Source organism: Mytilus galloprovincialis, chromosome 9 (assembly GCF_965363235.1).
Source record: "Mytilus galloprovincialis chromosome 9, xbMytGall1.hap1.1, whole genome shotgun sequence".
NCBI lineage: Eukaryota > Metazoa > Mollusca > Bivalvia > Mytilida > Mytilidae > Mytilus > Mytilus galloprovincialis.
This window is the reverse complement of record NC_134846.1, coordinates 46048837-46063548: the sequence shown is the minus strand read 5'-3', so window position 1 is coordinate 46063548 and position 14712 is coordinate 46048837. Positions and strand designations below refer to the sequence as shown.

At 30.0% G+C, this 14712-nt stretch overlaps 1 protein-coding gene across 2 annotated transcripts in view; it reads right to left on the bottom strand.

Moving 5' to 3' along the window:
* The window catches only part of LOC143045113 (protein CLEC16A-like), a 140391-nt gene that overhangs the window by 84173 nt on the left and 41506 nt on the right, over positions 1 to 14712 (bottom strand). For both annotated transcript variants that reach the window (XM_076217433.1, XM_076217434.1), the window contains exons 17-18: positions 13662 to 13712; positions 13308 to 13436 (exon numbers count right to left, since the gene is read on the bottom strand). In XM_076217433.1, the coding sequence (XP_076073548.1) occupies positions 13308 to 13436; positions 13662 to 13712 (180 nt within the window). The remainder of the gene's footprint in view (positions 1 to 13307; positions 13437 to 13661; positions 13713 to 14712) is intronic.

The following is a 14712-nucleotide window of genomic DNA, read 5'->3' as shown; positions in this document are numbered from 1 at the left end:
TTAAACACATTCTTTATTCAAACTGTTCAACTTTCCAGAATGATAAGGGTTTGAATTACAGGTAACATAACCAACATTTTAATCTGACCTACAGACATACTTAGATATGATATGATATAACTATATAACATCTATTTTTGGAAAATTGGCATACTGCATGACTACCAGTATTCACATTGCAAATATTTGGTTAAATCTTTTTAACTTCAATTGGTATATGCAAGTACCTGAAATTGAAAAATACAGATTATATTGAGACAACAATTTCAATACTTTGATATATCCATTTACCAAAACTTTGAATCAATCAAAATATTCTCTTGTTCAAAACTAGGACCCTGTTTACACTTGTAAATAAGATTGATCTTTCCTGAGATCAACCTTAATAAGATTGATATTCAATTGGACTTCAAAAGTCCACCTCCAGGGTGGTTTTAAGTAGATCCATCTTATTTGAATCATCTTTTTTATTGTTATGCCAAAACAAGAAATGATATTTCAGCATTTATTGTATTTGCATTTTCATTAAAGAGAACCGGGATGTCAGACATTTCAGACATTTCAGAATTAGTTTATCTTTAACTTTGTTGAAAAACTCTTGTATTAATCTAAGGGCTGAAATCTAACTTTCAATGATTGATGTATTTCCATGTATTTCATTAACTGGTTTTAATATGCAACTTATAAGTTCAAATGCACTATTTTTTGTCTGAAATTTTCCTACTCAACAGTGCAAGGGGACTTATATGCACTCAATATGAAGCAAGTTTATAATCATGGTTAAATGATCATACACTTAAGTATAAGCTCCAAATTATTATTTCCTGTATATTTTATGAATAATTGTCTTGTATACATTTAGCCTTGACTTCTCTACAGGGATTTTTTTTTTGCAACAGTTAATGTTACAATCATCAAAAATTAAACCTATCATCTTTTTTCCACGAAAAACAATATCACATTTACAGTTTAATCTTACAAGTGCAGGAATTTTAATTTTTTCCTGTATAAATTTACCTATATATTTCTTACAAGGATATATTTTAAAATTACAGCAACGGTCAATTCCAAGCTACAATAAGGATATACAATTCAAATTTTAACTTCCCAGATAAATTCTAAACTTTTTTGTTCATCCAAAATTCAATTACAAATAATTTGATAATGAGATAATTAAAAAACAATAATTTAAACCTTGAACTTTTAATCTATGATAATTATTAATTACATATTAACTGATCCATTTCCTCATATCAGATATACAAATATATATATCTATATATGACCGAGATTCTTGGAACAGAAAATCTCTTTAATCTTTGGACAAGGAAGTAAATGGAATCTCCAACTGAAATGAATTATTTCTATATATAGACATTTAAATGTCCAGGTATTTAGCAAACTGTTTACAGGTATTTGGAAACTTGGTTATTTAAAAAAAAAGGTCATAAGTTTAAATTAGGTATGATGAATAATCTGATAATGTTATTGATCTGTTTTCGAAATAGACAACTGATATGTGTATTTAAATCCTTTTATTGACATGATTTCATAAGCTCATTGTGCAGTTGTTACCAAACAGTAAACAAAATATGTATTACGAAATAGAAGGTGTAAATAAGTGCAGATATATTAAAACCAAAAAAAAAATCATTTTAAAGGTTATGCAAGCATACTTATATTTCATTGGGTAAAAATCAATCAAAACCTGCACAAAAAATATATTTGCAGAAAATCTATGAAAGTTGGAATTTCCTGATTAATTCAAGCTAAATCAATTTCAGAACTGCCAACAAATTTTCATAAATGCAATTTTTTCCCTTGATGTATTTGTAGTGCAGAGTTTGCAGGCAGTATTCCTGGTTAACCAATGATAATTAATTCTGGCAGAAAATAAAAGTAACAAATTCTGACATTACCAGGAATGAGTTCTTCTGTTCTTAGAAAATGAAAAGACAAATGAATCATTAAGCGTGTATTTATAATAACTGTTCCTAAACCTCACAAAAATGTGGCAGTTATTAGATATAGCCTCTAAAGATGGATTTTGTCAGCTTTCATGGACCTCCCCTTTATTAATTTACCTTGGAGTTCAGTATTTTGTTACACTTATTCTAATGTAAAATACGAAATTTTTGTGATACTTTAATTATTGTGGAAACTGTGCTTAGAAGGTTTTGCAAAATTAAATTTGCATTCTAAATCTGATAGTAGAATTTGCAAGTGCATTTCCTGAAATTTCAACATTGTTCACAATCTTATTAATTAATTAACTGAAATATTTTTCAAAACATAATTTAAATACTATCTTTCCATTTCTCAATGTTCAAATGATTTAATTGTTTAGTTTAAAGTAGTTTAAAATTCTCAGTATTTTAGTCAAAAAAAACAATTCCTAACTCCACTACAGCATCATTATTAAAGGGCAAAAAAGGCACCATCAGGCTTTCAAAAGTGTGTGGGAAGGAAATCCTCCTACTGAAATCTTAATATAAATAAACTTTGTTCTATAATATAAACCACAAGAACAAAAGAAGTTAATATCCCAACATGGGAAAGGCATCTATGGGAGTATCAATGTCAAAAACAAAAGTTAACGTAAGAACTATTTTAGAACATTCATATTTATTATTGTTTGTTAATTATTTTTCTGAATTTGCATAATTCAAAACCTTTTGTATGATTTTATCTTCAAAGGTTTCCTGACCAAATTCAAATTTGACAGTAATCATTGAGAAAAAGACTACACCACTATCGGAAGGAGTGCGCTGAGTGCTTGATATCATATTTAATCCCACCACATTCTTTATGTGCCTGTCCCATTAAGCCACAAGCCTGCTATCCAGTGAGTGGTTGTTCTTCGTTGTTCAACTTTGACTGTAAATTTTGCTTATGAAACATACTAAATACTATTTGTAATATTTTGCTGGCATTGACTTCTAACAGTACTGGAGTTCTCAGAAAAAAATTGTTAAATACTTCCCTCAGTTATCCCATATTTCTTGGATATATATCTAATAAAAGGTATAAATAAAAAGGTCAATTATGTTCTGATAAGATAAATTTATCCTTTTTTAATCATTATTATCTGATGTTCTACATACAGCAATGACAGATGCATAAGGTAGTTGCTGGACAAGGAAATGAGACCTTGACAATTGTACAAATTCTCCATACCATATCTTTTTATACTATATATAGTAATGTAGTCGATTCCTGTTAAAAAAAGGGCCATGATCTATTACTGACATGTTAATTATTAAATTAAAATTAATGGATGTAGTTTTAAAAAGACTTTCTGATGTTAAATCAAAAAAAAGGTTGTACCTGTAATTACAGTTGACCACAAAAAAATATAAACATTTTCTGAAAGTGAAAGTAGCATATTAATTTTGAAAACTGCGATGTTAAATTTTAGTAAATGGATTCTAGAATATTGGAAAGTAAACTTAAATGTTAAGGTTTTCCAATGCAGAAAGCAATGACATATTTTAAACATTAATGTGCTTCATGCATGCACTGTGTTTCTCATTCATAAATATATCTCACAATTCTACATATTTGCCATTTTAAAACAATAACTAGTTTATTCCTTCTTTCAGACTTGTGTGGAACAATTTGTACTGGTATGGTTAGAAAGAACATAATGTATTACAAAACAAAATACATAATTTTAAAATACTATAGCTATTGGTGCAACTTTCAAAAATTATAAAATATATTAGTATTTCAAACCAAAATAAAATTAAGAAATATGGATCATAATGTAGAAAGATACTTTGTTTTTGTCTAGCTGTAAGAACAAGTAGAAAACTAAGGCTTAGACACACTGTTTCTATTGGTTGTGTCAGTTTTTGGAGAACTACTACAATGTAGTGGTATTTCAATGATATTTGATATACAGTTGTACATTAAATAGTTAGTACATGTACATGTATCTAATAAAAATGATGTAATTGACACCATTCACATGTGCTGTTTTTATTTAATATACTGTTTTACTCAGTATCCAATAATAAAGTTCTTCTACTGTGCAATGATGGAAACACAATTATTGACATCAAAACTACTTCTTACACCATGTATTATATTTGAAATCCTGTTTTTATATTGTCATACTTCACCATGAAAAAGCTTTGCATTGCTAAAAGATACCCTTCTAATTAAGATGTAAACGAGATACAAATAATTTTACTTTTATCATCATACCAAAATAGGCGTGTTTATTACAAATAAAGGATATGAAGGATTTCCAAAATGAGACAATTTACAATTCAATAATGCAAAACACTGCAAACAAAATACCAACCTCAGCTACAAGACCGACAAAAAAAAATTAAAATTTGAAGGATAATACCATGAATTATTTAGCACTGAAATGAAGTAATCTGAAAATAATTCAAATATACATTTTTACAACATATAAATAACTTCATACCTCTAAAAACAAGATAGTCTGTTTCTATTGGATCTATGCCATTTTATTAGGGACTTTTTTTTTCCGTTTTGAATTTTCCTCAGAGTTCAGTATTTTTGTGATATTTTTTTTTGCCATTTCCAACAACTTTAGAAAAAAAAATTCAAGAAGGAAAGAAAAAGCTGAAATGATGCAGTAGAGAAACTAATGATGTATGCTAAAACTTGTGGCATAAGGACATTTCCAGGGTAAAAGTTTAAATTTATGCCTTAAACATGTTTTGAAACAGGACACAGTTTTGGCAAATACATATTTTGCAATATCAATGTAAAGGGTGAAATTTTCTAAATCACACAGGCTTGAATGTTTACCTAGAAATATAACAAACAATAGCGTCAGTTCTTCTGTATAACCCCTCTTGTCATGATCTTGCCAAGAAGTAAAAACATCAAATTAATTTTCTATTCTTTCAAATTTCCTCACATACAATAAGATGGTAACAGGATATTTGAAAAAGTATTTCAAGAGTTTTCAGTGTCAAAGATAAGAGAATTATGATATTTTACTTTAAGCAGAATAAAGGAAGAAAATGAGTTTCATAGTATCATGTATACAGTGAAATCATGATAAAAAAATTGACATTTGAAAGGTGAAACTTAAGAGAGAGCTCATATTAAAAGGCAGATTCTATTAAAAGTTTTACAACTTGTTGGTATGACATGTATACAGAATTAATATGTGCAAATCTGACTGTTTCTAAACTCCTCTTACATCATTAAAAAGAATTTTGATATTTTGTATTTAATGACCAGCAAACGATATGTTTTCGTCAAAAAAAAAGAAGAAATTTTATATTTGCTGTCCTTGTATTATTATGTACATGCAAATACATGAAATGAATTTAGTTGAGAATTTTGGCAAGGAAGTTGTACTGAAAAAAATAACTGTATACAAAATTGAGAATAGAAATAGGGAATGTTTCAAAGAGACAACAACCCAACCAAAGAACATGAACAGCCCAAGGCTGACAATGGGATTTAACGGTGAGAAAATCTAGCACCAGATGTAAGCTTCAGCTGGAATTGTATATGATATAAAGAGGCAGAAGATTATGAGTAGACATGCAAAACTCATAAGTTGAAGAAAAACTGAGAAAACAATGGCAAAACAACAAAAAAACAGAAGTCCACAAACATATCATAAAAAGATGTTAACACTTAGCAACAACAAACCCACCAAAAAAATCAGTCAGTATCAACTATTGCCGATTTATTTATTTTTGTGGGTACCAATTTTTGTGGATTCTGGAACTGCACAATACTACGTTTTATGCAGTCTTTGTTCAATATCAACTAGTGCTATAGCATATTTTCTAAAACATTTATTTTAAAAAATAAGAAACAATAAAATTCAGTCATCATGTTGACATTATCAAAACGAAGACAGTACGATTGGTTACAGAATTGCTGTGGTTAATTTTTGTAAGGAAACTGTTTCTCACAAAAAATGTAATTGTACTACTATGTTTTTTTCTCCAGTTTCTTGTAAAAATTGGGATGTGCTTATTGACAAATGACATAACCAGAAATGATAGTGAAATTGGACAAGTGTGTGGGATCAGACCCACAACAACAAGGGTGGAATTAGCCGGGGTGTGTTTAATTTATACCTAATGATGAATGTGTCTTTTGAAATTTTTAATTAAAAAAGAGGGACAAAAGATACCAGAGGGGCAGTCAAACTCATAAATTGAAAATAAACTGACAACCCCTGGCTAAAAATGAAAGAAGACAAACAGACAAACAATAGAACACATGATACAACATAGAAAACTAAAGAATAAGCAACACGAACCCCACTTTGATTAAAAGTACACACATAATCAAATCAGCCTACGAAAGAATATCATTTCAATATGTTTTTTAGAAGGCCACTCCTTATATAGTGACATTAATAAAAGAACCCTGATCTTATCATTTTAAATCAATTATCAATAAATATGGCCTGTACTTGAAAAACATCTATTTAGGAATAGGATATTACATTTTGCACTTAATCATCATGGTTTTGATAACGATCAGAAGACCATGTCCTTACTATTAACTTTAGATATTAAATAATGACATATCAAATGTTGGTACATGCATTTCAAAATATTACTGCACGTAAACTTATGGTCTTTAATAATAAACCATTACAAGGTTCTAAGAATACGTTGTTTACTAATACATGTATCTGATAATATGTTTACTATCAGCCCTTTAAAAAACATCAAAAAATAAAAAAAACAAAACAATCCCTTTATTTATATTTTCACATCATTAATCTACAAAATAAAATCAAAAACAAATTTCACTTGGTAAACAGAAAGGCTTGTGATTTCTTATATTTTTTTTATTATCAGCTTGTCAAAATAGAAATACTTATTTTAGCTTTTAGCTTTAATATATCTTCAAAGGGTCACCTTTAAAAAAGATTTACATATTTTTTTCATCATCCTCGAACTTTAAAGTTCTTTAGATGAATGATCTATTATCCTGACCAATATTTTATATGTTATTTTTTTATGACTAAGTCTTTGAAGATAACAAAACAATATGTAAATACTTTAAAAGGTGACCCTGTAAAGATATATTGATGCACACAAACTGGTGTACAAAGAAAATGTTATTTAAAGTTCAAAAAGTTGAAATAAAATTTTATATATATATATATGTTACAGTAAATATGTAAAATTAGGAATTACATGTAATTACTAAAATTTAGGAATCACATGTAATGCCCGATGCACTTAGTAAATACAAGTAATTCCTAAGACTGCCCAGTAATTACCAGTAATTACTGATTTTAAAATGAATTTTTACACCTATTTACTAACTGTTAAAACAATGTTGTAATATGGTCAACTGATCAAAAGTTATGGTAATACTAATTAGAAAATCAGTGTGTATTCAGCTATCAAAATTTTAAGGGTTTTGCAGAACCCAGTGTCTCGCCTACTTTTGTTGTGAGTCGCAGGCCCAACAAAAATAGGAAAAAAAATATTTATAATTTTCCTCTAGATACTATCTTTTGACTAGTTCTGTAAGAATCTTCTATCAAAATTGGTTAAAAATTCAGGATGGTTTATAAAAATCTATTCTTTAACTGCAGAGTGTATGTTATGTTAACTGGAAAAAAAATAGTCTGTTTAAATAAGTAATATACGAAAAAGTATATTTTTTTTTACAAACTTTATTTCTAGATATTATCTTATAATCATAAACAAGCTTCTGTCCAATTTTGGTAGAAATCCAGGATATTTTGAGAAAGTTATAAAAATTTAAAAAATTTTAACCACAGTGTGAATGTAATGTTAACTGGCATAAAAACCAAGTCCCTTTATAAGTTAAATACAGAAAAACTTGATTTTATTTTTACAAAATTTACTTCTTGAAATTTATCTTTTGATCATAAACAACTGAAGCTTCTGTCCAAGTTTGGAAGAAATCCAGGACAATTTGAGAAACTTATCAAAATTTAAAAAATATAACCACAGAGCGAATATTTTGTGGACGCCGCTTTCGACGGAATTATTAGGTTGGTTCGCTATGTCTCGCTTTTGCGACAAAAAACGCAGGCTCGACGAAAAGGAAAAGAATGTCAACATTGAAAGTAAAACAAAAGGGATGGACCATTTAGTTGACTTTTTCAATCCACAAAAAGATCATTCTTATACAGGAGGAAACGATGATAAAATTTTGTTGGAGGTATATAAGCTTAAGTTTGGAGGTCTTGAAGAACTCATAAAAACACGGAAATAAGAAAATGTGACTCTTAACGCCATCAATTTGTATAAATTTGTTTGTGAAGAATGTCAGCTTCATCGCAAATGTCTGACAAAAGAAGTCGTAGTTAAACTTATTTTGTAAAAGGAATTTAACTCATGTTATTGGCCAGGTTGATATGCAGAGTATTCCTGATGGAGATTTTAATATAACAAAATTATGAGATTTTAAGAATTATCAAAATCATTTAACCAAGTTTGCCATAATCTAATGTCTATCTTAAAAAATAGCTGGCTAAGTTGCCTATAAATTTCTCTAAAATGTTTTTCTCAATTTTGGATTGATATCATTGTCTTGCATGCTCAAAATGATTTTTAGGGAGTTTCAAAACTTATAAAACAACCATTTTCCAGTTTCAATTCACAAACACTGAAGAGTATGCACTTTTAATGTGCCTTATAATCCTTGATCCTTAAGTAAGCCCTAAAAATCCCTACCCCTTACTTTCTTATTTGATATCTTAAATTATGTCTTTAAATTTTAAACAAAAATATCAAGTTAGTAAATAGCTGTAAAAATGACAAAAAAAATCAGTAAATACCTGTAATCACTGAAACAACTAGTAAATACATGTAATTACTAAATTGACTAGTGATTACAGGTATTTACTGAAATGTTTAGTTATTACGTGTAATTCCTAATTTCACCTATTTACTGTAACATATATATATATATATATAATGAAAATAAAAATAAACAAGAATGTGTCCACAGTACACGGATGCCCCACTCGCACTATCATTTTCTATGTTTAAAGGACTGTGAAATTGGACTAAATTCTCTAATTTGGCATTAAAATTAGAATGATCTTATCAAAGGGAACATGTATACTAAGTTTCAAGTTGATTGGACTTCTACTTTATCAAAAACTACCTTGACCAAAAACTTTAACCTGAAATTTGCACTATCATTTTCTATGTTCAGTGAACCGTAAAATTGGGGTCAAAACTCTAATTTGTCATTTAAATTAGAAAGATCATATCATAGGGCACATGTATACTAAGTTTCAAGTTGATTGGACTTCAACTTCATCAAAAACTACCTTGACCAAAAACTTTAACCTGAAGACAAAAACTTTAACCTGAAATTTGCACTATCATTTTCTATGTTCAGTGAACCGTAAAATTGGGGTCAAAACTCTAATTTGGCATTTAAATTAGAAAGATCATATCATAGGGCACATGTATACTAAGTTTCAAGTTGATTGGACTTCAACTTCATCCAAAAAACTTCATCAAAAACTACCTTGACCAAAAACTTTAACCTGAAGCCAAAAACTTTAACCTGAAATTTGCACTATCATTTTCTATGTTCAGTGAACCGTAAAATTGGGGTCAAAACTCTAATTTGGCATTTAAATTAGAAAGATCATATCATAGGGCACATGTATACTAAGTTTCAAGTTGATTGGACTTCAACTTCATCAAAAACTACCTTGACCAAAAACTTTAACCTGAAGCCAAAAACTTTAACCTGAAATTTGCACTATCATTTTTTATGTTCAGTGAACCGTAAAATTGGGGTCAAAACTCTAATTTGGCATTTAAATTAGAAAGATCATATCATAGGGCACATGTATACTAAGTTTCAAGTTGATTGGACTTCAACTTCATCAAAAACTACCTTGACCAAAAACTTTAACCTGAAGCGGGACAGACGGACGAACGAACGAACGAACGAACAGACGGACGGACAAACGGACGCACAGACCAGAAAACATAATGCCCCTCTACTATCGTAGGTGGGGCATAAAAAGCCTTTAGATTGACAGCTATCAAAAAGAGATGAAATGATGAGAGCCATTCCAAATGCAAAACTTTCAAAAACAAGAATGTATGTGTAAATTGTACAAGGATGCCCCACTCACACTATCATTTTTTATGTTTGGTAGACTAAATTTTGGGTCAAAAATCTAATTTGTCATTAAAATTAGAAAGATCATATCATAGGCCACATGCGTACTAAGTTTCAAGTTAATTGGACTTAACTTCATCAAAATCTACCTAGACCAAAAACTTTAACCTGAAGCTGGACAGATAGATGTACAAACTGATGGGCGAACAAATAAACGGATGCACAGACCGAAAAACATAATGCCAATAAATGGGGCATATAAAAGATACTAGCAAAAATGGCAGACAGAAACCAATGATAAACACTGGATTATAGGATTCCTACACGAGTAGAACACATAAAAAATGTGGTGAGGTAAACAGTATAAGTACACATACAAAGTGAAATTACGGTAGTCAATATCATATATAATTAAAATACTTCAAACATCCGTTTTTCCTTTTTTCTACAATGTTGTATGTTCGTTTCCTATTAGTTGATTTTCCCTTCTTCTCTATTTACATTCTAGCTCCACAGAGACAAGGTAACTGCCAATTACCATGATTAAAACATCCTAATGATTATTTGTCACAGAATAAGTTTGTCTCTAAGGTTTCTTCTTTTGATGATAATTAAATAACATGTATGTTCCATATGGATCCATACTTTTGATCGGCTGATAACAGTCAAAAAGCATTTCAAAATTAGATTTTAAACAAGAATGTGTCCACAGTACACGGATGCCCCACTCGCACTATCATTTTCTATGTTTAAAGGACTGTGAAATTGGACTAAATTCTCTAATTTGGCATTAAAATTAGAATGATCTTATCAAAGGGAACATGTATACTAAGTTTCAAGTTGATTGGACTTCTACTTTATCAAAAACTACCTTGACCAAAAACTTTAACCTGAAATTTGCACTATCATTTTCTATGTTCAGTGAACCGTAAAATTGGGGTCAAAACTCTAATTTGGCATTTAAATTAGAAAGATCATATCATAGGGCACATGTATACTAAGTTTCAAGTTGATTGGACTTCAACTTCATCAAAAACTACCTTGACCAAAAACTTTAACCTGAAGCCAAAAACTTTAACCTGAAATTTGCACTATCATTTTCTATGTTCAGTGAACCGTAAAATTGGGGTCAAAACTCTAATTTGGCATTTAAATTAGAAAGATCATATCATAGGGCACATGTATACTAAGTTTCAAGTTGATTGGACTTCAACTTCATCAAAAACTACCTTGACCAAAAACTTTAACCTGAAGCGGGACAGACGGACGAACGAACGGACGAACGAACGAACGAACGAACAGACGGACGGACGAACGGACGCACAGACCAGAAAACATAATGCCCCTCTACTATCGTAGGTGGGGCATAATAACCTGAAATTTGCACTATCATTTTCTATGTTCAGTGAACCGTAAAATTGGGGTCAAAACTCTAATTTGGCATTTAAATTAGAAAGATCATATCATAGGGCACATGTATACTAAGTTTCAAGTTGATTGGACTTCAACTTCATCAAAAACTACCTTGACCAAAAACTTTAACCTGAAGCGGGACAGACGGACGAACGAACGGACGAACGAACGAACGAACGAACAGACGGACGGACGAACGGACGCACAGACCAGAAAACATAATGCCCCTCTACTATCGTAGGTGGGGCATAAAAAAGTATATGAAAACAAACTGAAAATTAAGTGTTATTAGTAGTTTCATGACTAGCATAAAATGTAGTTGAGAATTGAATGTTTCTTTATGTAAATATAGGGGTATAAAAGCATTGATGTTGTGCATGCTGCTTCATCCAAATATGCTTCAGTCAACACTTTTACACCCCAATAACATTATAAAAAGAAGCATTCAATTCTAAAACTAGACAAATTGATGCACCTGTATTTCACTCTAAAGTAACTGTATTATAACAAAGTCAATAGTATAGGACTTTCTTTTAGATACTATTGTGTCTAGGAGACAGAGACGGACAAGCGAACAGATGGACTGACCGAAAAAACATAATGCCCTTAGTGGAGCATTAAAACATTGCAAACATTTCTTAATTCATAGTAATTATCTGAAGTACAGGTTACATTTAAAAAAGTAAACAACATTAGGAATTCACAGAATAAGTCCATTGTACATACATTTAGGTACAACACTACTATGTAACACAAAACTATTGTTAAATCAGTCTCTTCAACTGGTATTACATAGTGCAGTTATGTAATATAAAAGGTAGTTGGGGGGTTTATTAATTTTTTTTTCCTATAATGATTAAGATAAGCTTATTCAATAATGATTCAATTATAACATGCTTCCACTATTGTATAAAATACAAAAGACTGCATAGCAAAGCAATCTGACATTTTTACAGTAAAAGAAATAAACAGCCATGATTATAATGTTGATATTGTTTAAAATAAACAACAGGATATAGTGTCAAAAGGCCTTATATCTGAAAAAAGTCACGTTCAAAGCCTATTCAAGTCGATCAATTCAAGCCTTATATAGTTCATCTAAGTTTTAACTGCAAACATTTCAGTATTTAAATTGCCCTCTGCAAGATTCAATTACAACATGATAATAACTTTTCTGTACAATTTGTCAAAGGATTTTTACAGTCAAAGGGCTATAACTCTAAATATAATATTTGAATCCTAATTAATGAACCTATACAAAAATTACATCATGTTTTGTTCTGATGCATAAACTTTTCAAATTTATGTGTGAGTCATAATATAATTATAGGGTTATTTAGTACCTGAACAATATCACAATAACAATAGAGTAATCCAGAAATCTTTCATTTCTTATACAATTATTCACCTTGTACATGTATTATAGACCATTGAGGAAGACATGTAAAGACAATAACAAACATTTTACAGTTTTTCTAGTATTTTGATTGGTTGATTTCTGAGTCTAAGTAAGATAATTGTGCTCAAAAGTTTTATGAATGCAAGAACTGGTTATGAAGTCAAAATACTTAAATATCAGTTTGACTCTTACCATTAGTCAGCAGAATCTTCTATTATCTCCTTGTGATGATTGAAAATGAAAGCAATTTTTTTAATTTAAAAGTATGATTTGAACATTTTACTTATACCAATACATGTATTTTTCAATTAGTCCTAGACCTTCACCCAGTGTCCCTTGAACTAATTGTCAATTTTGTATAAAAATCCAGATGAAAATATCCCTTATTCTTACTCACCCTTCTGGCTCGTTCAACCTCTCCACATGGTAATCTTTTCGAAAATGCTATCCCTGTCAAAGGGGTACCAGTTGGGGGTAACAGTATAGATGCATCCATGGTCAGATATTCAACATTCAAAGGACGGTTCTGTAAAACATAATAGGCAAATGATTTTTTTTCCTTTAAAAACTGATGTAGAACTATTTTTCATAAGTGGTAAGCAGAAGTATTTATAAGTGTAGAAGAATTCAATATAACTCGGTACCAGCTGTTAAAAAGTTTTGTCACAAAAAAATCTGCCACAAATTCAGTCAAGAGAATAAGATGTTTTTAAAAAAAAAATCAACCATCAGCATAAAAAATAAGGTTTACCTTCATTTCTCTATATTCATCTTCAAACATGTCTAAAAACATTTCTTCACTCTGAAACAAAAAATTAAATTTGTTACCAAAATATTATTAAAACTTTCAAAATATTTGGTAAAGCTATAGGACTTGCAGACTTTGAAATGACAAAAGGGAAAGGAAAATTCCATGTTCTAAAATTAGAAACCCCAAAAATTTATCTGTTTAGATTTTTTTTAAAGGAGTTGCAGACTACAAATTAGATATTTGGAGGCAATTCTTTCTTTTTTTTTGTGATTGACAGATGGGGGGGGGGGGGGGCAGGACCTTTTTTTCGGGACGTCGGGATCAGTTGTTTTTAAGCTTGGGATCTGAGGATTTCGGGATTTACCCTTTCAGGATCTGGGAATTCTTTTTTCTAATTTCGGGATGTCGGGATTTAAATTTTTTTTAATTCGGAACCTCAGGATTTCATGTTTTTTAGCATGGAATTTCTTTATCAGGACCCCTCCTACCCCCCTCATAGATCATTGGCAGGTAAAAATCAATATGTCTTTTCATGTTATTTGAGGGGAAACACAAAATGGACACAAACAAAACACTTTATATTAGGTACTGACTAGACTTAAAAGTAACACATTTGACATAGGCAAGAGAGTATGCCGCCTATATGTCAATATGGCTAATATACAATTTCATAATAATTTTACTTTATTTAAATGTGGTATGGAGACAAAAATGTTTTTTAAACTTTATGTCAAAATGCCACACTGTGATTGGTTTATACAAGGGAGACAATATACTCTATCCCAAGGCTCAGCGGGAGACTTATAGGTTAGTGAATGAAATATTTATATAATTTTATTTCAAGAAGCCAAAAACATTGTACTATTCGAATTTTTAAATTCTAATGATTTGATAAATGTCATTATAACATTAAAATAATTTCAACTGTCTGAAGCAGAAGAACAATAGAGGAATTCATCTTTAAATCCTTTTGTCTGACTTATCATAACAACAATAGGGCTCATTGTTTGCGATTTTGCATTTTTTTTCTCCATTACATTCATAATATTTT